The sequence below is a fragment of the Cyprinus carpio genome, chromosome B12 (genome assembly GCF_018340385.1).
Source record: "Cyprinus carpio isolate SPL01 chromosome B12, ASM1834038v1, whole genome shotgun sequence".
Lineage (NCBI taxonomy): Eukaryota > Metazoa > Chordata > Actinopteri > Cypriniformes > Cyprinidae > Cyprinus > Cyprinus carpio.
Genome location: NC_056608.1, coordinates 4,774,494 through 4,796,254, shown reverse-complemented (window position 1 = coordinate 4,796,254; position 21,761 = coordinate 4,774,494). Strand labels below are relative to the sequence as shown.

Here is a 21,761-nt window from a genome sequence, read left to right as displayed (position 1 = left end):
TGGCAGACATCTGTCGAGCTGCGGGCTGGGCGACACCTAACACCTTTGTGAGGTTTTACAACCTTCGTGTAGACCCAGTTTCTTCCCGTGTGTTGGGTAACAGGTAATTGGCGGGAAGGACTGGCTCGGTGTCACGCTTGCTGCGCCATTCCCCCTAACACGGGGATGCGAGCGCCTTTCTTCTCCCAGTAGAGTTCCCCGGTTGGTGTACCCTGGTCGAGCATCCTCCAGCACCCTCGGCGGTCAGACTTGGCGGAGCAGTCTGGCGCCAGGCCCAGTACTGGTGTTAGCATGCCCGGAGTTCCGGTCGGCCCCTGTACTGGGCTAGGTGTCCATATGGCTTGATTCCCTACGGGTAATCCCATATGTGTATTCTTCCACGGTAAGGTTTCCCTCTTGGTAAACCCGTGTCTTCCCTTGACAGACCCGCTCTGTCAGTCTCTTCTGGCAGCTGTTCCATCCCTACTCCAAGGTAGGACCTGCCTCAGAGACCCATTCCATATGTAGTACTGCCCCCTGGGTCAGTCCATATCAGTATCTCCACATGTCACCTCCCTACGGGTAGGATGTGGTCTCCGTAGCGACCTTTTCCCTAAGGCTCGCTTCCCCATCGTTCTGCCAAGCTGAAAGAACAAATAGGGAAGATTTGAAGCAATCTTTCACTGAAGGTTGAAATCCCTTCCAAAAACTTTTTTGGTGGACGGAACAGCAGCATGGCCTTCTCCAGCAGCGATGTACTCACCCTTTTGGTCCCCTTCGGTACCAAGGTCAGTGAATTTGCGCTGGGGCTTTGGGAAGGTCACGACCTTAAGCGTAGCTTTTGTGACACGCTGCGGCTTGTCGACAATTGCAGCGCCACAGGGTTGTGACGGTGTTCAGGTTGTGGCGTTTTCCATAGGACCCCATATGTCGTTCGACATAACTCATAGTGACCGACAGATAGGGAACGTCTCAGTTATGTACGTAACCCTCGTTCCCTGATGGAGGGAACGGAGATGTTATGTCCCCATGCCACAACCTTGAACCATTCACTGTTGCCGGGACACGTTCTCGGCTCCTCAGCGTAAAACCTGAATGAGTGGATGCACCTGTCGCCTATTTATACCCGTAGGCACGGGGAGTGGCTCAGGTATGTTAAATCCACTAGCCAATTTTCATTGGCGTTTTCTCTTAAACTCAGAGATGATTGGCCTCCCAAGTGAGACCCCATATGTCGTTCGACATAACGTCTCCGTTCCCTCCATCAGGGAACGAGGGTTACGTACGTAACCGAGACGTTATTAGTTTTATATAACGTCTCCGTTCCCTCCATCAGGGAACACGATACAGCACAGCTGTGACCGCATCACCCGACAGTTCTGTGTATCACTGAGCAACACCCTTAGCAACCACCTTAACAACTTAAAGAATGAATTTTGTAGCGTGAGCAATGTTTAATTTATCATCAGAATGGTTTCATTTTTTATGAATTTCGGCAGAATTAACTGTTTGTTATTCATTTAATGAAGTTTTGTTGAATCTTTCTTTTTTAATTTTGAGACCCCACCCTTCCTACCTGTATGTGTTTGAGAAAATATCATATATGGTGTTAAAAAATAAATGACAGCGGGTGATAAGAGCTCCTATTCTCTGTTTTTATTTAAGCCCCATTAACGTTAGATGAGGCATGTTCGGAACATTCTCTTGTCTTTTACTGTTGCTGTCAGGAACTATTTTATCGAAAGGACAGCATTTAATGAGCTTGCTCAAAAAAATTAACATTTCAATAGATAAGTTTTTGGTTTTTTGGTTTTTTTATTTTTTGTTGTGTGTTTTATGTTTTATAAAATATACTTTTGGTTTTGATGTTTTTTGTTTTGTTGTTGGATTTTTGTAATTGTTATGAGGTAAGCGAAGTGAATTATTCACGATACAGCACGGCCTCGAGTACCTTATTGCTTACATACTCTTTTTAAAAGCATGCTTATGTTATTATTTCTGTTAGAGAATCTCTCTTAAGCTGCTGCCTCATCATTCAGATTTGGAGATAGAGAAATGCTCTTTTTGGTGTGTTTCTCCTCCAGCGCAGTCAACAGAGATGGTGGAGGGCATGTGGCTGGGAGTGACCGTGGCCAGTCAGAGGAATGGAGGACATGTTCTGGTGAGATCAGAGTCATCTTTGGTTCATTTATGTATGTGTGTGTGTATATATATATATATATATATATATATATATATATATATATATATATATATATATATATATATATATATATAAAAATAAAAGCTTTTCTCAGGAGTAGAGTTCATTACCTTAGTGGGCCACCCTTCGTTATGTGGACTGGGACAATGTTCATAGCTTGTCCTGTGCTTTTACACTACGAGTCAAAAGTTTGTAATTATTAAGATCTTTTATTAGATCTTTTATCATAAGAAAGATCTTATGACCACCAATGCTGCATTTATAACATACAGTAAAACTTGTTATAATGTTGTGAAATATTTTTAGAATTTAAAACAACAGTTTTCTGTTTGAATATATTTTAAAATGTAATTTATTTCTGTGAATTATCAGCTCTTTGCATAATCTTTCAGAAATCATTTTAATATGCTGATTCGATGCTCAAGAAACAGTTTTGATTTTTATAAATGTTGAAAACAGTTTTACCGCTTGATAATTTTGTGGAAACTGATACACAACCATTCAAAAGTTTGGGGTAAACAGGATTTTTTATTATTTTTTATTATTATTATTATTTGGGAACTTTCTATTAATAGAATCCAAAATAAATAAATAAATAAATAAATGTAGCATGGTTTCCACAAAAATATTAATCACCCAAAACTGTCTTCAACATTGAAAATAGTCATTAAATTGCTAATCAATAATAATTGCTAATAATTTAGAAGCAAATCCTCATATTAGTATGATTTCTAAAGCATCATGTGACACTGAAGACTGGAGTAATGATGCTGAAAATTCAGCTTTGATCACAGCAATAAGTTACATTTTATAATATATTCAAATAAAAATCATTTATTTTAAATTGTAATAATATTTCACAGTATTGCTGTTTTTCTTGTATTTTTGATCAAATAAACGCAGCCTCGAGTATCAGAGATGTCTTTCAAAAACATTAAAAATCGTAATTATTCCAAACTTTTGACCTTATATTTTTAATGTATATATTTTTATGTATATATAAGACTCAAATAATCATAAAAAAAAATGACAGATACTAATCAGAATAACTCATGTTTATCTCTTCTTTCATGTTGGCAGGCATGTGGTCATCGCTATGTAAAGAAACTGCTGGGTGCTGAGGAGCAGCAGCGTATGGTGGGCAAATGTTACGTGCGGGGCAACGACCTGACCTACGACCCGTCTGATTACTGGCAGTCGGACACTTACGAGCTCTGCGACTTCAACTATGACCAGAACCTGGAGGGCATGTGTAACATGGGCATCTCAGGGGGCATGACGGAGAATGACGTGTACTTTGGGACGCCCGGCAGCTTTGTGTGGCAGGGTGAGTATGAGAAAACCAACCGAATCTGGTGTGTCAGCTCTGTGTCAGATCATCCTTCAGGGTCATATAGTTAATAAAAGGGGTTCTTCTATTCATGTAGGAACTGTCCATATGAAAGAGAGAGACCCCAACTCAGATTTTCCTGGAGATACCAATGAAATAACCTTTGGAAAGCTAGGCGAGGACAGACTCAACATCTATATTGGTATGTACTTTATTTTGCTTTTAATGAGGGGCTGTATAAGCCGTAATTCATTCTGCCGCTCTCACACTCTTGCATTCTCTTTTCACATATGTCTATTTCTGCTCTCACACACTTACTCTTTCCTTTCACATGCATATATATTTCTGCTTTCACACACATACATTCATTACTTTACTTTTCAATAAATGCATGTTTTCTGACATTCATGCACATATATTTACACTTATAAATTTGTTTCATTTTATATAATAGAATATATTTATATGTGTTTTATATATGTTTTTAGTTCAGTTAGTGTTAATATGCGCAGTATTTATTTAGTGATATACTGATCATTTAATAATAATTTGATTAATCATTGTTACATATTAAGTATGTTTTTATTTGCTTCATATGCTTTTATAAGGTTTGTATGTAGGCTATGCTTTTTTAAATTTGCATTTAAATAAATGCTGTTTACTATTGTCAATCTATTTGTTTTGTTTTTTTGTTTTGTTTTTTGCTAGATAAATACTGTTTTGTCTGCATAAAATAAAATTAAAAAGTCGGTGCCGATAACCTCGTTGTGCTTCGGGTGTCCCGAGTTCAAATCCCACCTTGTGGTCCTTTCCCAATCCTGCTTTCTGTCAGATCTCCTCTGTCCTATCAGAAAAATTCAAATTATTAAATAAATAATACAATAAATGTTGAATAGCTAACTTTTTTCCCCTCTTTTTTCACTAGTCATTTCTACTGTGATTAAACGTTCAAGTATCTTGGCAAGCTACAGTCCCAAAGTAGCTTCACTGCTGGTCACACACTGACGTTAAAGAATCCTCATCTCTTTCTTCAGGTTACTCTGTGGTGGAGGACAAAAAGTTACTGGATCGCTCTAAGTACACTGTGGTGACGGGGGCGCCCAGAGACAGTTTCAAAGGTTCAGTGATCCTTGCGGAAAAACAAGATTTGATTTTTAACCCAGTGATGACGATCCCAGGGGAACAAATAGGTTCGTACTTCGGCAGCTGCTTGGCGGTGACGGACCTCAACAATGACGAGTAAGTGACTGTGTAATCATTATCTATGCTGTAACTGGCTAATCTGTTAAACGTGTTCTTAGTATTTGATGTTCAGCGGATTTTATAAAATATATTCAAAAGAACACAAAATATGCTAAATAAACTATGTCTGTACAATAAAATTCGATGGGGTCCAATACATCACTGCATAAAAAATATTATATTACTTACACAGCTTTGTAACTATTGGTTCAACTTGCCAGTATCACAGTTTTCATACCCAATAATCCATTATCATCACATAGACTGATGTGTACCACACTTCACTGAGTTTGAAAGTAAATCCAGAGCAAGTAGACCAAAGCATGTCTAACTTTTCCCATGAGCCTTTGCAAAGATCCTGTAGAGCTTCATACTTAAGCAAGTCAACAGATACACGGCTGAATGCTTCTGTATGGCAGGTTTCTCCTTCTTTATCAAAGCTATGAAAGACTTCTATGAAAATAAAGAGTCGTAATGTAGACATAACATGTCATTTGTTTGGTCGCGTGTTGTTGTAGCTGGAACGACCTGATTGTTGGAGCTCCGTTCTACTTCGACCGCTACAAGGAGGAGGGAGGAGCAGTTTACATCTTCATGAACGAGAACGGATCCTTCCAGGAAAAAGCTAGCTTGGTTCTGAAGGGTAAAAAAGGCTCAGGGTTTGGATTTGCGGTTGCTGCGGTGGGGGACGTCAATCAGGATGGATTTCAAGGTATCGCAGAAAATACTAAAATAAATCATTATGAATTATACTACTTATAATAATTAAAAATACTATGCTATCAAAAATACTATAATAAATAATATGTGAATATATTAATAGGCACACACACACGCATACTGTATATACACTACTTTTTATAAATTTTGAAATAAGTTATTTTCTTTAACTTTCTGTTTATCAAAGGATGCTGAAGAAAATATCATGGTTTTTTACAAAAATATGTGGAGGGGCATATGTTTTTAAAATGTAAAACAATAACAACATGTTTCCTAAGCAGCACATTAGAATGATTTCTGAAGGATCATGTGACACTGAAGACTAGAGTAATGATGCTGAAAATTCAGCTTTGCATCACAGGAATAAATTACATTTTAAAATATATTCAAGCAGAAAATAGTTATTTTAAATTGTAATAATATTTCACAATATTACTGTTTTTACTGTATTTTTGAGCCACTAAACGCAGCCTTGATGAGCAGAAAAACTTTTCAGTGGAAGTGTATATGCAGAAATGTGTAATTTCGTTTCATTGATGTCATAATGCTGCCATCTGGAGGCCATGGAGGATTAATCATGTTGTTCTGGGGTTTGCGTCTTGGTTTCTTCGATCAGATTTTGCTGTTGGTGCTCCGTTCCATGACTCTGGGAAGGTCTATATATGGATGGGAAGTAAAAATGGAATAAATAAAGAACCCAGCCAGGTAAAGCAAAGCATTTTTAGAATGATTTATTTAAGATTGTTGGGTAATGTTTCTACAATTACTTTCCGTTCAATGTGTGTTAAACGGGTAATATGACTGTGTCTTAGGTGATCGAGGGGAAATCAGTAGGTCCCAGTGGCTTTCAGACGTTCGGCTACTCTCTCAGTGGAGGAATGGATATGGATGGAAATGATTATCCGGACATTTTGGTGGGCTCCATGGATGACCGCATCGCTCTCCTGAGGTTCAGTCTTTCAGCAATGTTTGCCATTTATAGATGTTCATATTATCCAGAGGGATTTTCAGCAATTCTTTCCCAAGCACAAAAGCCACATGAATATACAATTCAGATTATATATACACACACACATACACTTCCAATCAAAAGTTTGGGCACACTTGACTTAATGTTTGTTTCTCATGGTATTCAAAACCTTTTTAGTAGTTGGAATTTTCTCTATAGACAAATATAAATCGTGCATATGTCTGCATTTTCTTGTACCCAAGAATAATCTCTACAAAATCAATTATTAATAATAATAATTTTTATTATAAATGTTTTATATGTTTTGTATTTTATTTCAATTATATTTATAATTCCAAATAATATAAAAATAAACATGATGAATATTACAATAGTTATTATATTCTATATAATTGTCACACATGTTGGTGCGTAAAGCAAAGCGCAAGACAAAGAAGATATATAAAGAGTTCTTTTTAATAATCCACGGGAGAAACGGGCACAACAAACACAAATCCAAGTCAAACATAAGAACGTAACATTAATAGCGGACAAAGAAATAAAGGAGAACACAGACTTTAAATAGTGAACGTATTCAGTGGGAAACAGAAACAGGTGTGTGGCTAATTAACTAAACAAGAAAAGGAACATGACCAAATAAGGATAACACAAAAGGAACAGAAAGTCCATGACTGTGACAATAATTTATTAATTTTATATTAATACATTTATATAATGTATCATTATTTATTAATTTAAAAATAAATTGATAATTATAATAATTATTATTATTATAGATGTTCATATTATTCACAATAAACTGTGCATATGTAAGGATTTCTTTACAAATTTAATTATTTTTTGTTGTTGTTCATCTATTTATTAATTTTGTATATTTTTATATAATTTTATCTATTTATTTTCGCAAATAAATAAATAATATATTAAATCAAATAAATAATAAATATGATAATAGAATGTATTGTATTATTATTATTATTATTGGTGCTGTTTTGTTTTTGTAATGGTTTTTTATTTATTAATTTTGTATATTATTTTATATAATTTATATTTATTTATATTTGCAAACATAAATAATAAATATAATAATTAATTAATGTGCATATTGTATTTTATGTGGTTTATATTTAAACTGGTAGATTTTTCACTAAATCAGTCTGTTCTGCATGCTAACCTCAAAATGTGACATATGATATGTTTTTCAGGGCTCGTCCGGTCATCCACCTCGCCAAAAACTTCACAGTAGAGCCAAAGATTGTGATTCCAAGCAAGTGTAATGATTCCATGTGGTAAGGGGGCATAGCGCACCTATTGCTATTCTAACAAATGTTTCAGGACACATGCATTTGATTTTTCAGTACGAATTAGTCATAAACTTATTATACTTGTTCTGTAGTACTGTTTAAAATAATTGTGTTTTTTTTTTTTTATAGCATAAAGGTGACGGTGTGTTTCAGTTACACTCTCAGCAGTGGAAACAAAGCCTTCAGGAAGGCCATCAGTAAGTGTACGCCTGCTTCAGGAGTGTTTGCTCTGTGTTTTATTCAATTAACCGTGTGTTTATTTCTCTTTGCTTCAGCTGTGAAGTACACAGTAGATGCTGACCAGAATCGCCGTGGCGCTCGAGTCCGTTTTCTTAACAAGCAAAGCACATTTACAAGCCTGCTGTCTTTCTCCACTCCCGCATGTCAAGAGCTGAATCTTACTGTTAATGTGAGAAACCACCTGATCACACCATGATACACACAAGCACACAGGTTTCCTTGTTTTATGGGTTCATTCCATAGACGCAGAGGTGTAAAGAGAACCTGAAAACCATACCTGAGTAAAAGTACAGATACCCTAAAGTGAAAATTACAAGTCACTAATTCCAAAACAACCTGAGAGTATCTAAGAGTATCTGATTTTAACATTACCTAAATATAGCTTCAAAGACATGTGACAAACAACCATAACATTCAACAACTCACAAGGAACTAAACTAACACTAGGGCTATATATGCACAGGGGGCTGACAAGCTTAACAAGATAATAAGACACATATGGGGAGCGTAATCAAGGGGAACCAGTGAACTAACGGACTACAAACTGACTACAAACAACACAGGAGATTTGAAGTGTCATAAGGGTCTAAGAAAATGTATATAGATATTTTTACATAAACACACAGGGGGCTATAAAGCTTTGATTTGTGAAGAGAGCAATCATGTTCATTTTCTAAAGTAAAACTGAACACCTCAAAATTGCAACAAAAAAAAACAAAACAAAAAAAACAAGGTCTCTTCAGTATAAAAGATAAATAAAATAATGTTAAGTAAAATTAAAAGTCCTCATCTCATATATAAAACACCTGAGATTCACAACTACTTGCTATGGAGCTCGCAGTCATGTAAAGTAGCCTTGTTGACAAGTTTGGATGAGTACGGCCAAAACACACAAGATATAGTAAAAATTAAATTTAATTTTAATTTAATTTTAAATTTAATATAGTACTTTCAGTGCCCTGTAGTTGGCGATATCACTACTTCTTTGTAGCAGAAATAAACTGCTACATGCAAAATGTAATGTGTAATTGCAACACTCATTACAAATGCAGTGAAGTAGAGAGTAAAAGTTGCTAATATTTTTGATACTCAGTGAAACTAAAAAAGATACTCAAGTACAGTAATTCCATTTTCTCAAATATGATTTATAAGCTTGTTTTCCCATGGGAACAAAACATTTTTACTTAGGGAACACCAGGTACACATACACTGTACATTCACACAAATAAATTGTATTATATTATATATTGCAGTATATTTATTTACATGATGATTTATAATAATAATAAAAGATGAGTTAGATAAGATATATACCCAACATATATAGTGCACATATTTAATGCATATAGAACATTTGCATAGGATAAGATACTTCAGAGTAAGAGTGTTCAGTTTGGTATATTACTGCCTACTGTGTGTTTTCTACACTTAAAAACCTATTTAAATTTTAGTTTTAATGTACAATTAATAAAGAATTGGCATCTTACAAATATATATATATATATATATATATATATATATATATAATATATATATATATATATATATATATAATGCATGTGCTTTTTGCATATAGAACATTTGCATAGGAGAAGATACAGCTAAGTAGTATGCCATTCTGATCCAGTAATGTGAGTTAAGCAATAACTCAATATAGTGAATGTAAAGAAGCAACAGGATTGAAAAAAGCTGTTTTTTCTCCCCCTCTGCAGAATCCTGTGAAGGACAAACTGCAGCCCATAGTGTTCACTCTGAACGTGTCTCTAAACGAGCAGAAGGCAGCAGCACAGCAAACACTCCAGAGTCTGGATGATTTCCCTGTGCTGAGCGGCCAGCAGATCCTGACCGACAAAACCGAGGTACAAACCAGTTCGCATTTCCATCCCAGCTGAACAAAAACCTCTGCTCACAGCTCTGGTGTGTTTGTCCTCAGATTAACTTTCATAAGGAGTGTGGTGATGACAACAGGTGCAGCAGTAACCTGCAGCTCGAGGCCACATTTGCTGATGAGAATCACATTCCCTTCCCCGGGTGAGTATGAAAACTGGTAAATATGAACAAATGAAAATGTGTACACAAACAGATGAACGTTTATTCATATTTAAGTTCAGAGGTAGTTATTGGTCACATTTGAAATAAGTTTTTGTTTACATAATATGTGTGTGTACTTTGTATTTTCAGAAAAAAAATGTTGTATATATATATATATATATATATATATATATATATATATGTAATATATACTGTATGTGTGTATATTTATATATACATAATAAAAATAAAAAGTACACACATGTAAACAAAAACTTTTATTTTGGATGTGATGTGTATTGTGGATGGGTTTGACAGCACTAATTATATTATATTATATTATTTTTTATGTGTGTTATTGCAAAAAAGTGTTGGAAACTTTTATTGGAAAAAAATAAGTAGTTTTAATTTGAGTTTTAATTATTTTGTGATATTATGTGATAAAAAAAACATACTGCAGAGATACAGACCTCATGCACCTGCAATAAAAATAAAATTTATTTTATTTTACAAGCTAATGTCTTCCTCAAAAACTAATGTTTAAATGCACATGGGAATTATGGGATGTGCTGGTTTGTTTTCACAGTCAGACTATGGAGTTCAACAGTAACATTAAGAAGCTGGTGATGATGGTGGAGGTTACAAACACGCCGGATGGAGGCAGGCAGGCCGAGGACGCCCATCAGGCCATGCTGAACATCACCATTCCCCCCTCACTACAATACTCAGGAGTGCGCCTTCAGGTGACGCCACACAGAGGCACTCTTTCACTCTTCAGAAATGAAAAATCACAAAAAAATCTCTGTAATATCTAAAACAATTGAGCTTGGTTGAGCTACAGTATTAAAGAGCAACGTTTAAGATAAATTCTCCTGTATTTCCTGTACAATAATTTTTTTATTTTATATAATTTTTTTTTTTTTTTGGAGGGGGGGTCATTATATACAAAATTTTGCTATATAATTTTAAATGCATTATTTTCATAAGTAAAATTGTTTATTTGTAGGTATATAATATTATTTTACATTATATTGTATTATATTATACTATACGATATTTATGGTGTAATGTACAGGTTAGTCAGCTGTTATTGCAAAATGTAATGGTAACTTACTAATACATATTATATTATATTAACACACATTATATGCTATTATATTATATTATATTATATTATATTATATTATATTATATTATATTATAAAGGTGTAATGCACAGATATCCAGTCTTAATTGCAAAATAAAGTAATGGCAACTTTCTAAGAAATGAAAGCAGCTCGTGGAATAAAACTAAAATGAAATATATAAAGGTTGTTTATAGTCAATAATATATTATTTTATATAATGTTATATTTATGTTGTAAAATAAAACATTGGCATCTTACCAAAAACTGAATTAAAGTTCCTGTTAGATATTCTTCTTAATAACTCTTTAATTAGATCATTTCAATGTTCTTAATGCTGTTTTTGACTTTCTTTGTTTGTCTTTATTACAGTCTGGTTTTGATACGCTTGTGTGCAGCGCAAACGAGACTGTGATTTGCGATCTGGGAAACCCATTTAAAAGCAATCAGAAGGTAGCAGTCTGTTTTCTTACTGAAAACCTGTCCACTGTGTGACCTTTCTGAGGATTTGTTTAATTAAAACAAGCATCTCCAATGGCTCATTTTCCACGGGCCATTCGAATGAACTCAGCTAATCAGACTGTACAGCTGATATCTTTTGCTAATTTGCTCTCACCCTTGATTTCCGTCTCCACAGGGCTCATTCATAATCATCTTTGAGACTTCTGGTATAACACTGTACACCGAGCAGATTGAATCTCAGCTTCAGCTCTCAACGTATGTCTGGTCTAACTAAAATGCTTTCTTGTTTATAAAGTTTCCCCTCAGTGCACAGTTTTGGACTAATGTGTTTCCTGAAGTCATTTCTGCAGGCCTTTTCTTTTATTGTGACTTAATGAATGGTGTTTATGTTTGTCTTCAGTATCAGTGAACAGAAGGATCTATATCCTGTTCCTGTCACCCTCAACGTGAAGAACACGGTCCTCACTACCTTTTCCTTGTACGTACTTTTATATGATTTCAAATTGCGAAAAATGAGGAAATTTACAAGAAAAAATGATTCATCTGTGCATGTTAGACAGAAAAATTCACTTTATTGAATCAAACATATTGTCAGTACTGTTAATAATGACAATGACAATTCATAGTTAATAGTTTATCAAATGCAAATTTGTAGCAAAAACATTCCTCATGATAGAACTCTTATTTTGATTCTGTGATTCTCATTCTCTTTCTGTCGTGTGCAGAGAAAAACAAGTGATTGACACGTCGTTCAGTGGCAGTGTGATTGGTGAATCTGCTATGAACAGCACCAGTGATGTGGGGAGTCCGCTGGAGTTTGTGTTTCTTGTGAGTGTGGCTTCGTCTTTCTTCAGACAGACACCAAAAAGTTTTTTTTTGGTGGGGGGGTATCTGGCTCAAATCAGTTCAGCTGGTTGTAGTTCGAACAGCAAAATATTTTTTACAAATCTTGTTTTCTCTTTTGCACACCAAGCCTGCATTTGTTTTATCAAAAATACAGTAAATTATTTAATTTTACAAGTTAAAAGAAGAATAGTTTTCTGTTGTTTTATATATGTGTGTGTGTGTGTGTGTGTGTGTGTGTGTGTGTGTGTGTGTGTGTGTGTGTGTGTGTGTAAAATGTAATTAATAACTGTGATAAAGTCTTTTGTGTCAGTGATTATCAATGTTTAAAACAGTTGTGCTGCTTAATATTTTTATGGAAACTGAAACACTTTCTCAGGATTTTTTGATGAAATGAATGATTAATGAAAGTTCATAAAAGAACAGCACTAATATAAAATTATATATTAACTATACATTAAAAGTTAAGAAATTAGGGCAAAAATATGTGATTATTATATAATAATGTACAATTATATTCTACTATAATACTAGTAAATTCAATATTTAATTGGTACAGATTCCCAAAACAACAGTGGGAATAAAAAAAGTAGATGGAGACCACAATTAAACAATTGAGATTTGAGTCCACTTTTAAAGGGATAATTCACTTAAAATTAATTTGGTCATCATATATTCACATTTACTCATGACATTCTAAATCTGTATGACTTCGATTTTGTTTTTCTGAGAAACACAAAAGAAGATATTTTGAAGAATTTCCATACATTGTTTTTTGTTCATACATTGGAAGTCAGTGGTCACCGAAACTGTTATTTACCCACATTCTTCAAAATATCTGTTTTGTGTCCCACAGATGAAAGTTATGCAGGTTTGGAATGACATTAGGGTGAATAAGTGATGTCAGAATTTTCAGTTTTGGGTGGACTATCGCTTTTAAGCTCCTTTTAAACTGTTCGAAGTGTTAAGGCCTGTTCACACCAAGAACAATAACTATAAAGACAATGATATTAGTGTCCACACCAGCGAACGATATCGTCTGTTTATTCTAAGTGCACACGCGTCTGCCTCTTTAAATACTCAAGCTCGTTACAGCAGGATGGATTCTGATTGGCTGTCAATGTTTTAATCGTTCATCAGCTGGAAAAAATCATTCTGAAAGTGATTCCAACTATATTATTTCTCTGTGCCTTTATCGTTATAGTTGTGGTGTGCACTTTTCTTTTCTTTTATATTGAGAACGATTTTTAGAACTATATCTTCATAGTTATCATTCTTGGTGTGAACGGTGCTTTAAAGGCACAATATGCTTTTCATTAATGAACTTGTGACTTGCACAGTGTGATATATTTCATGCAGTTGTGTACTTACTTTATCCCAAACGTTCACAAGGATTTGTCAATCCATAGAAATTCCAGTTTTAAATAATGACTCATCCCTGGTCATTGTCGCCTATCAATGACGTAATATCCGCATATCCTTATTTTCCGCTCGTAGAAACTATGGCAACACAAGGACTTAAATGCTGCTGTAGTTAAACTAAATCCATTGCGGCTGTCGCGAATAAAATGAAAATGAAAAGTGTTGACCGCAGCATTAATCTTAGATCTGCTCAATGCTGTGCAATGATTTTTTTAATGCATTTTTACAGTGTTGCACATTATAACCAATCACACAAGAAGTCTGTCGAGCTTATGAAGGCAATGACCAATCAGAGTCGTTCAGATTAGTTTTTTGTTCACTGCACGCGCTTGCCGACTGAATTCAGCTCTCATGCGAATTCTCTCATCATAAACTACAAAGTGCGGATGTTCATATGATGTAAGAGATTCATTCATAAAACCGTGTATAGAACGGTTTTATGAATGATCATCCTCCTTCATAGTGTCATCAAGCTTCGCCTTTGTTATTGTTTTGAAAATGCGGGGAAAAAAGTACATATTGTGCCTTTATAACACTAAAAATGTTCTTTGTTTCCACTTTCCAGGTGCGTGTGCTGGGAGAACCTCTGGGAGATTTGGGAACTCTGATGATTGACTTTGAATGGCCATTTGAGGTAACCAATGGGAAATGGCTGCTGTATCTCACAGAGATAGTGATCACAGGAGAGTCAGAGTCGCGTTGTGTCCCACCGGGGAAGGTTGTCAACCCTCTCAACCTCACAGTGAGTCTGAGGAAATACAGCAGCCCACGTAACTCATTTCCAACTTCATTCACTCCATTCAATTGTCATCCTACATCATCTCTTGCAGCTGTCAGATCGAGCTACCAAACGGTCCAAAAGAGATTTGGAGTCAGGATATCCCCATGCAGAAGCTTCTGTCACCGTCCTGGCACCTCGTAAAGTGTCCCATTTGCTGGTGAGGGAGACGTCTGCTCTGATTTTCATGCTGTCCCACCAGTTTTTTTCATCATATCAGTGACAAATGTCAAAAAGCGTGGCTTTTGTCTCTGTTCAGGAGTGTTCAAAGCTGACGGCTCACTGCATGACCTTCTCTTGCCCGCTGCATAACACTTCGAAACAGGCGGAGATCAGAGTCAGGTCACGTGTGTGGAACAGCACCTTGCTGGAGGTTTGTATTAGTAGTTGTTTGTGAAGTACTCACTAAATGGTGCTCACTGAATGACTCAATTGATCTCTGTGGTTTTCTGGCAGGATTACGCCAATGCCCTGCGAGTGGAAGTGAAGGGCCAGGCCACACTGAGACTGCTGACAGATAAACCGGCCATCAGAATGGACAACCAGATCAGAGAGGTCAGCGCTGTTCACATTAAAGTTCGCCTAATAAAGATTTATCTACTTCATAGTTCATAATCCACACAGACACAAACTCCAAAAATGCACTGTAAAACATCATGAAAGTAGTCTTTTTACTTTCAAAAGTAGTATTGTAAGTCTTCTGAAATATCTTGGAATTTATTGCACAAGTCATATGAACTGGGGTTTAAAAGACGATTGATATTCAGAAATCTTATCGTTTTGACTGCACTAACACTATTGAAAAAGAACAAAACTCGAGCTGGATAATGATACTGTTGTCTTCTGTTGAGCTGCTTCACAGCTGAATTTGAAGTTGTTTCATAATTGATGAACTTTGCAATATTGTCACAGTTATTGAATCATCTCTGTTCAGGAGTGTTCTAGCTGAAGCTGAGCTGAACAATAACACTGTTGTCCTGTGTAGAGCTGCTGTAATTCAAATTTGTTTCATAATTGGTCAACTCTGAAACATCAACTGTTACTGAACTGAACTGAATCAATATTGAACCAAATTAAGCGAACAATGACACTATTGTCTTCTGAAGAGCTTGTTTTTGATTATTGATAAACTTTGCATTTAACGTCAACAATGTTACTGAACTGAATCAACACTGGATGAAATTCAACTGAATAATGACCGCTCTCTTTGATAGAGCTGTTTTTCAGTTTAATAACTGTTGAATTTGGCAACATTAATGGTTATTTTCCTGTTTATAACTGGGAGCTGTGTTAGTGTATAAAAATCACTTGACTTCTGAAACCATTTTGATAACTGTACATTGCAGTGCAAAATATAAGTCATTGCTTACTAATTTTGACATGAAGGAGCCAATGATGTTTGATTCTACTAATATTTAGTATTTGATATGAGAGCTATGAAAAGAAGATTTTTAGTAAATAATGACATAAATTGGTCTGTTCCTCACACAAAATGATTAAATGACTTCAGAATACTTGTAATATCGTGCACAAGTCATATGGACTACTTTATATGCTTGAAAGGAAATAGTCACTATTAACTCTAAATAAATTTTTTTTTCTGTGTTCCATGGGTTTTAAATGACATTATGGTGAACAAATCATGGCAGAATGTTAAAGTTTGGATGAACAAATCCTTTGAAATATTCTCAGTGTAACTGCTAATGGCATTGCTGAAAGCTCTTCTAATTGAATTGTCTGTAGTTTTCAGTAAACATTGATCCGGTGCTGGGAGAGGAGACGCCGTATGAAGTTCCTCTCTGGATCATCATTGTTGCAGCCGTTGCAGGGATACTGTTATTAGGCATCATCAGTCTCATTCTGTGGAAGGTATTTGCAATTTTATATTTGGTCAACATTCCATCAAGATCAAATCAAAACATTCAAAATTTTCACAATAGTTTGCCCATCCTTTCGAATGATCTGAAATCCAGGTCACAATTGGGCTGGGAAGTGTTATGATAGTAGAAATGTGTCACCTGAGAAATTTAGTAGTACACATTAGGGCTGCAAAAAAAATTAGAATTTCGAATATATTCGTCGAATTGAAAATAAAAATCCACATTTGTATCCAAAAATGTTGCATTCGAATTTTAGGTGTGCGTTATAGAGGCAGCCTTATCAGTGGCACACGAGATGCGATGACAATGTAAGTGTCATTGCATTTTAATGTTTTTGTTAGCCTATCCAGTTGAAGCCACTAGATGTGGCGCTGTTCCGTTTATTAATTACAAATATTGCGGCAAAAGAGAACATCAATGTGGAGAAGATCTTGTTTAGGCCAAAACTGAAACCAAGCTGTTCGCACAGAACGCATGTTTCGCACATTTTCTAGAGGGACATCTATCACCGTTGCACTCGCATCTCGCACAAAAGAGCCTCATGTTTAGAAAGCCATGTAAAATTAATGCAAGTTCAACTTAAAAAAAAAATTTAAAAAAAAATCTTGAGACATTATGGCGTTTTTTTTCCATATCACTGTGAATTTTTTTTTTAAATAAAAAATGTACTCTATGTGATTGGCTGTTTTGTTTATAGTTGTTTAAGCAACTTAATTATTATTGGTTTATAAACATTATTTTAAACATTATGCACTTTTATCACAGATAGTCATGTTATCTTATGCTTTGAATAAATGTGCATTAGTAATATTTTGCTCGATGTGCTGTCTTTTGGCCTCAAGAGAGAAGCCAAAAACTTTTCTTCACCCTAACTGAAATTATGCATTTTAAATTTGAATATAATTAATCATGTTTAATTATAATATTTAAGTAAAAAAGCCATTTTGACAGCCCTAGTACACATGTATGTGCAGATACAGATCAGGACGTGTCCCAATTTTTATTATATTCAAATTTACCATCAGATTCCACTGATGTGTGGTCATGTGTGTAAAGATCAGCTATTTTACATTCAACATTTTATTATATTGGTTTTATTTTGTTTTTAAGTCAAGTGTTGCATAATGTTAGGTTAAGCTTTATTTTTGTTTTTTCACTGATGTCAGATTTTTTTGTTATAAATAATTTTATGTTAGTTCAGATTTTTTTAGTTAGTTTCAATGAAACGAAATGAAAAGATTAAGTTATTTAAGTGTATTCGTGTGATGCAAAGCTGAATTTTCAGCATCATTACTCCTGTCTTCAGTGTTACATGATCCTTCAGAAATAATTCTAATATGCTTATTTGTTGCTCCAAAAAATTATTTCAGTGTTATTTGATGAACAATGTTCAAAAGAACAGCATTTTTTTTAATGGAAATCTTTTGTCAATTTTGATTTGAACATGTCCTTGCTGAATAAAAAAATAATAATTCTAACCCCAAACTTTTAAATAGTACCATTACATGAAATTACTCATAGCGTGAAACCAACTTAACCAGGAATGGTTAATAAACGCCAATGAAAGGACAGATTTAAACCACATGCCTGCAGTCCATGAAATTCAGTTTAACCCAGTGCACCCTTGATGTGAAATGTCACTGCCTCTTGTTATTTAAATCAGTAATAAATGTCCCGCCTTGGGCTCTGCCCCTCCTCCACAGTGCGGTTTCTTCCGACGGGCCAGCAGGAGGGAGATGTATGAGGCCAAATCCCAGAAAGCAGAAATAAAGTTCCAGCCCTCTGAGACAGAGAGGCTGACGGAGGAATTCTGAGCCTGAGGGGGCCCTCGGGCCACTATGGCAGCACTGTTAGGGCCCTTCGGTAAAGCAGACCCTGGAGATCTCTCTAGTTACCATATGCTTTTTCTGACTTTTCACTTCGCAAATCTTTTGTCTGGCTTTCTTCCGTAATTCCTTCCCTGCCAGAGTCAAATAACAATCTTTTCATTTCTCATTCTCTCTGTCTTGCTCAATAACCCTTAATATTCCCAGAGAAGTAGAGCTCAAATGGGAATCTCAATGCACTTTTTCCACTAATTAAATATTTTTATATTTTTTGTTTACACTAATTTCAATTAATCCTAATTGAAGCATGAAGATTTAGTTTTTTCCCCCATTCTTTAATAACATCTATGCATTTATACAGTGCTTTAAGGAATAGTTCACCAAAAAAGGAAAATTTGCCGGACATTTACTCACCCTCAGGCCATCCAAGGGGTAGGTGAGTTTGTTTCTTTATCAGAACAGATTTGGAGAAATTTAGCATTCCATCACTTGCTCACCAGTGGATCCTCTGCAGTGAATGGGTGCCGTCAGAATGAGTGTACAAACAGCTGATAAAAACATAACAATAATCCACATGAATTTAAATTATCAATTAATGTTTAGTGAAGTGAAAAGCTGCGTGTTTGTAATAAATTCATCAAGACATTTTTACTTCTATCCATAATATTGCTTTATCCAGTGAAAAAGCCAATTCTCTGAATCGGGAGAGAAATATGCACAGATCAAGCAATGTTTAAAAGCCAGAACTAATATGTGAGTGGATTTTGATGTGAGAGGACAACACGGGATGGACTTTTTCACTGGATGAAGCATTCTTATAGATCATAAACAACAATTTAATGTTAAAACATGATTTGTTTCATTCTGATGGCACCCATTCTCTGTGAGCAAGTGATGTAATGCTAAATTTCTCCAGATCTATTCCCATGAAGAAACAAACTCATCTACATCTTGGATGGCCTGAGGGTGAGTACATTTTGAGCAGATTTTCATTTCTGAAAATCTCCAAAAATTAACATTCTGTTATCATTTACTTGTATATTATTTTCTTCTGTCAAACATAAAATGAGATGCACAATTTCCATGCTGCTGTTTTTCATTTAGATTGATACTGCAAAGCTCCAAAAATGACAAAAAGCATCATAAAAGAATAATACAATTTGCAATAAAATTGTATAATACAATAAAACAGCTTTTCTCATTCGCCACATGACCAATCACAACGCAGCTAGTCTGAAAAACAACTAGAGAAAAAATATAGCTGTCAAATGTATCAAATGGCTTCAGAAGACTTGAAATATAGAGCACAGGTCATATGATCTTCTTTTACGATGCTTTTATGGAGCTTTTTGCGAAAGAAGAAATAATAGAAGGTTGTCTTGAGGGGGAATATATGCTAAAATCTTATTACTTTTTTCCTCTTAAATTTTCATTACGAAGCTTATCCGTCACTCTTACCTGAAACGTTTCTTTGATTCTCTGTCTGTCTCAAACAGTGTGGTTTCTTCAAAAGGACCGTTTACTACAGGATAATGCCAAAGTACCATGGAGTGAAAGTACGCAAAGAGGAACGCTATAACTTGGCCTTTCAGCCTGAGCAAGAACTGAGCAAGAAACTCTGGGTCACCAACTGGACAGAAATGCATGAATATTACTACTGACCTCTTCACCTCTCTCCGTCCAGAGCCAGGGGAGCGTGATGATTGGAGGATGTCTTTTATTAACGCCGTCTCAACTCAACAGACACTGGACACTGGCGTTTGGAGCCGCCAATCACGCAGTCTGAACGTTTCGAAATGTTTGTTGGTCTGTGTGCAATATCATGATTTGTAGACCATTAAACCGCTTTCAACGTAGCCAGAGTATTGTCTGGGACGTCCTTGACTTAGTAATGAGCAGCTGATTTATTTTCCTAGTTTTAAATCTATAAATCTTGCTTTGTGTGTTTCATTGCATTTTAAATTTCATTCCATTGTAATGTTTTTATAATGTCACTTGAGATTGAGATAAGGAGATCTTTTCCATCATGCTATAACTGATTTGAAATCAAACAGCACTGAGGAAATAGATTTTCAAGTTCCAGTTGCTTTGTCTTTGGATGCTTATTTTGGAACACTGCATAAGAACTGCTCCATTTTTTTCCAGCTACTTCCTCCCGTGGAGAAAGACTACAGTGTTTAAGTGTGTAAAATGTTTGCCCAAACCGTCATGTTCCTGTCAGCATTAGTTGGGTGAATCTCTCTCGCTGTCGCTCTCTTTCTATATATATATAAACACTTTGAATAAAAGCTTAATTTAGGACTTTTTTTTTTACGTTGTGAAGCAATTAAATTCTCATTACTGCAACGCGAAAAAGAACATTTGCATTGTATGAGCAAAAATCAAAGCTGATGCGGTCAATACAAAGTCCTGACCCAAACTTCACTTATTGTTTGATGACTCAGTGTTGATTTGTTTTTGTTTTTTTTATGATTTTGTGGTGTAATATGACGCAAGTCACTCTGTTCTTATCTATTTCAGATTTTTGATTTAATTTTATATTTTAAGTCAAATTGAAAATTTTGTCATTAATCACTTACCCCCATGTCGTTCCAAACCCGTAAAAGCTCCGTTCGTCTTCAGAACACAATTTAAGGTATTTTGGATGAAAACGGGGAGGCTTGTGACTGTCCCATTGACTGCCAAATAAAATACGATGTCCGGGTGGAGTATGGTTTTAAAGTAATCATCAGAATAGTCTGCTATTTTTGTTTTCTTCGCTTACAAAAAGTATTCTCGTTACTTCATAACGTTACGGTTGAACCACTGTTGGCAGATGGACTATTCTGTCCATGTCTTTCATACTTTCCTGGACCTTGACAGTGTTATTTATTTGGCAGTCTATGGGACAGTCACAAGCCTGCCGGTTTTCATCCAAAATATCTTAAATTTTGTTCCGAAGACGAACGAAGCTTTTACAGGTTTGGAACGACATGGGGTTAAGTGATTAATGACAAAATTTTCATTTTGGGGTGGAGTATCTACTCAAATAGTATTGCTATAGAAACTACTAGAAACTACTGTCTTGGTGCAATTCATCATACAAGTGAAGAATGTTGATTTTATGCTTGAACAAATGCTATAACTTCTATAAAAAATATGTAAATGTACTGCCAAGCCACAAGGATTGTTTCAGATTTCAATTCAGTTCAACTCAGATCAGTCCACTTTCAGTGATGGGAATACTGAAAATGTTCACATGGTTAATTGCTTGAAGTTTTATATTTTAGTGAAATTTAATATAATCAAGTGGTGGATTAGAGTGGATTGTCAGAAAGAAGACATGGTGGTCTGTAAGGTCTTTTTTATATTGTACTGATATTAAAATGTTTTTTTTTTTTAAATTGAAGGCTCATTTTTATGAAATG

General features: G+C 35.2%; 1 protein-coding gene across 2 annotated transcripts in view; it reads left to right on the top strand.

The window, feature by feature from the left end:
* The window catches only part of LOC109082501 (integrin alpha-3-like), a 28,378-nt gene extending 7,497 nt beyond the window's left edge, over positions 1 to 20,881 (top strand). The window contains exons 2-25 of one of the 2 annotated variants that reach the window (XM_042735003.1): positions 2,064 to 2,140; positions 3,263 to 3,509; positions 3,610 to 3,714; positions 4,547 to 4,751; positions 5,273 to 5,466; positions 6,091 to 6,179; positions 6,287 to 6,423; positions 7,650 to 7,733; positions 7,878 to 7,945; positions 8,024 to 8,157; positions 9,701 to 9,847; positions 9,922 to 10,019; positions 10,606 to 10,762; positions 11,516 to 11,596; positions 11,781 to 11,860; positions 12,006 to 12,083; positions 12,331 to 12,433; positions 14,436 to 14,612; positions 14,701 to 14,808; positions 14,908 to 15,021; positions 15,105 to 15,203; positions 16,392 to 16,517; positions 18,232 to 18,391; positions 19,851 to 19,988. In XM_042735003.1, coding sequence (XP_042590937.1) covers positions 2,064 to 2,140; positions 3,263 to 3,509; positions 3,610 to 3,714; positions 4,547 to 4,751; positions 5,273 to 5,466; positions 6,091 to 6,179; positions 6,287 to 6,423; positions 7,650 to 7,733; positions 7,878 to 7,945; positions 8,024 to 8,157; positions 9,701 to 9,847; positions 9,922 to 10,019; positions 10,606 to 10,762; positions 11,516 to 11,596; positions 11,781 to 11,860; positions 12,006 to 12,083; positions 12,331 to 12,433; positions 14,436 to 14,612; positions 14,701 to 14,808; positions 14,908 to 15,021; positions 15,105 to 15,203; positions 16,392 to 16,517; positions 18,232 to 18,342 — 2,819 coding nt within the window. In that variant the 3' untranslated portion in view covers positions 18,343 to 18,391; positions 19,851 to 19,988. Of the gene's footprint in view, positions 1 to 2,063; positions 2,141 to 3,262; positions 3,510 to 3,609; positions 3,715 to 4,546; positions 4,752 to 5,272; positions 5,467 to 6,090; positions 6,180 to 6,286; positions 6,424 to 7,649; positions 7,734 to 7,877; positions 7,946 to 8,023; positions 8,158 to 9,700; positions 9,848 to 9,921; positions 10,020 to 10,605; positions 10,763 to 11,515; positions 11,597 to 11,780; positions 11,861 to 12,005; positions 12,084 to 12,330; positions 12,434 to 14,435; positions 14,613 to 14,700; positions 14,809 to 14,907; positions 15,022 to 15,104; positions 15,204 to 16,391; positions 16,518 to 18,231; positions 18,392 to 19,850 lie in introns of both variants that reach the window. The other variant, XM_042735002.1, reaches the window with a different exon arrangement.
* The last annotated feature ends 880 nt before the right edge of the window (positions 20,882 to 21,761 follow it).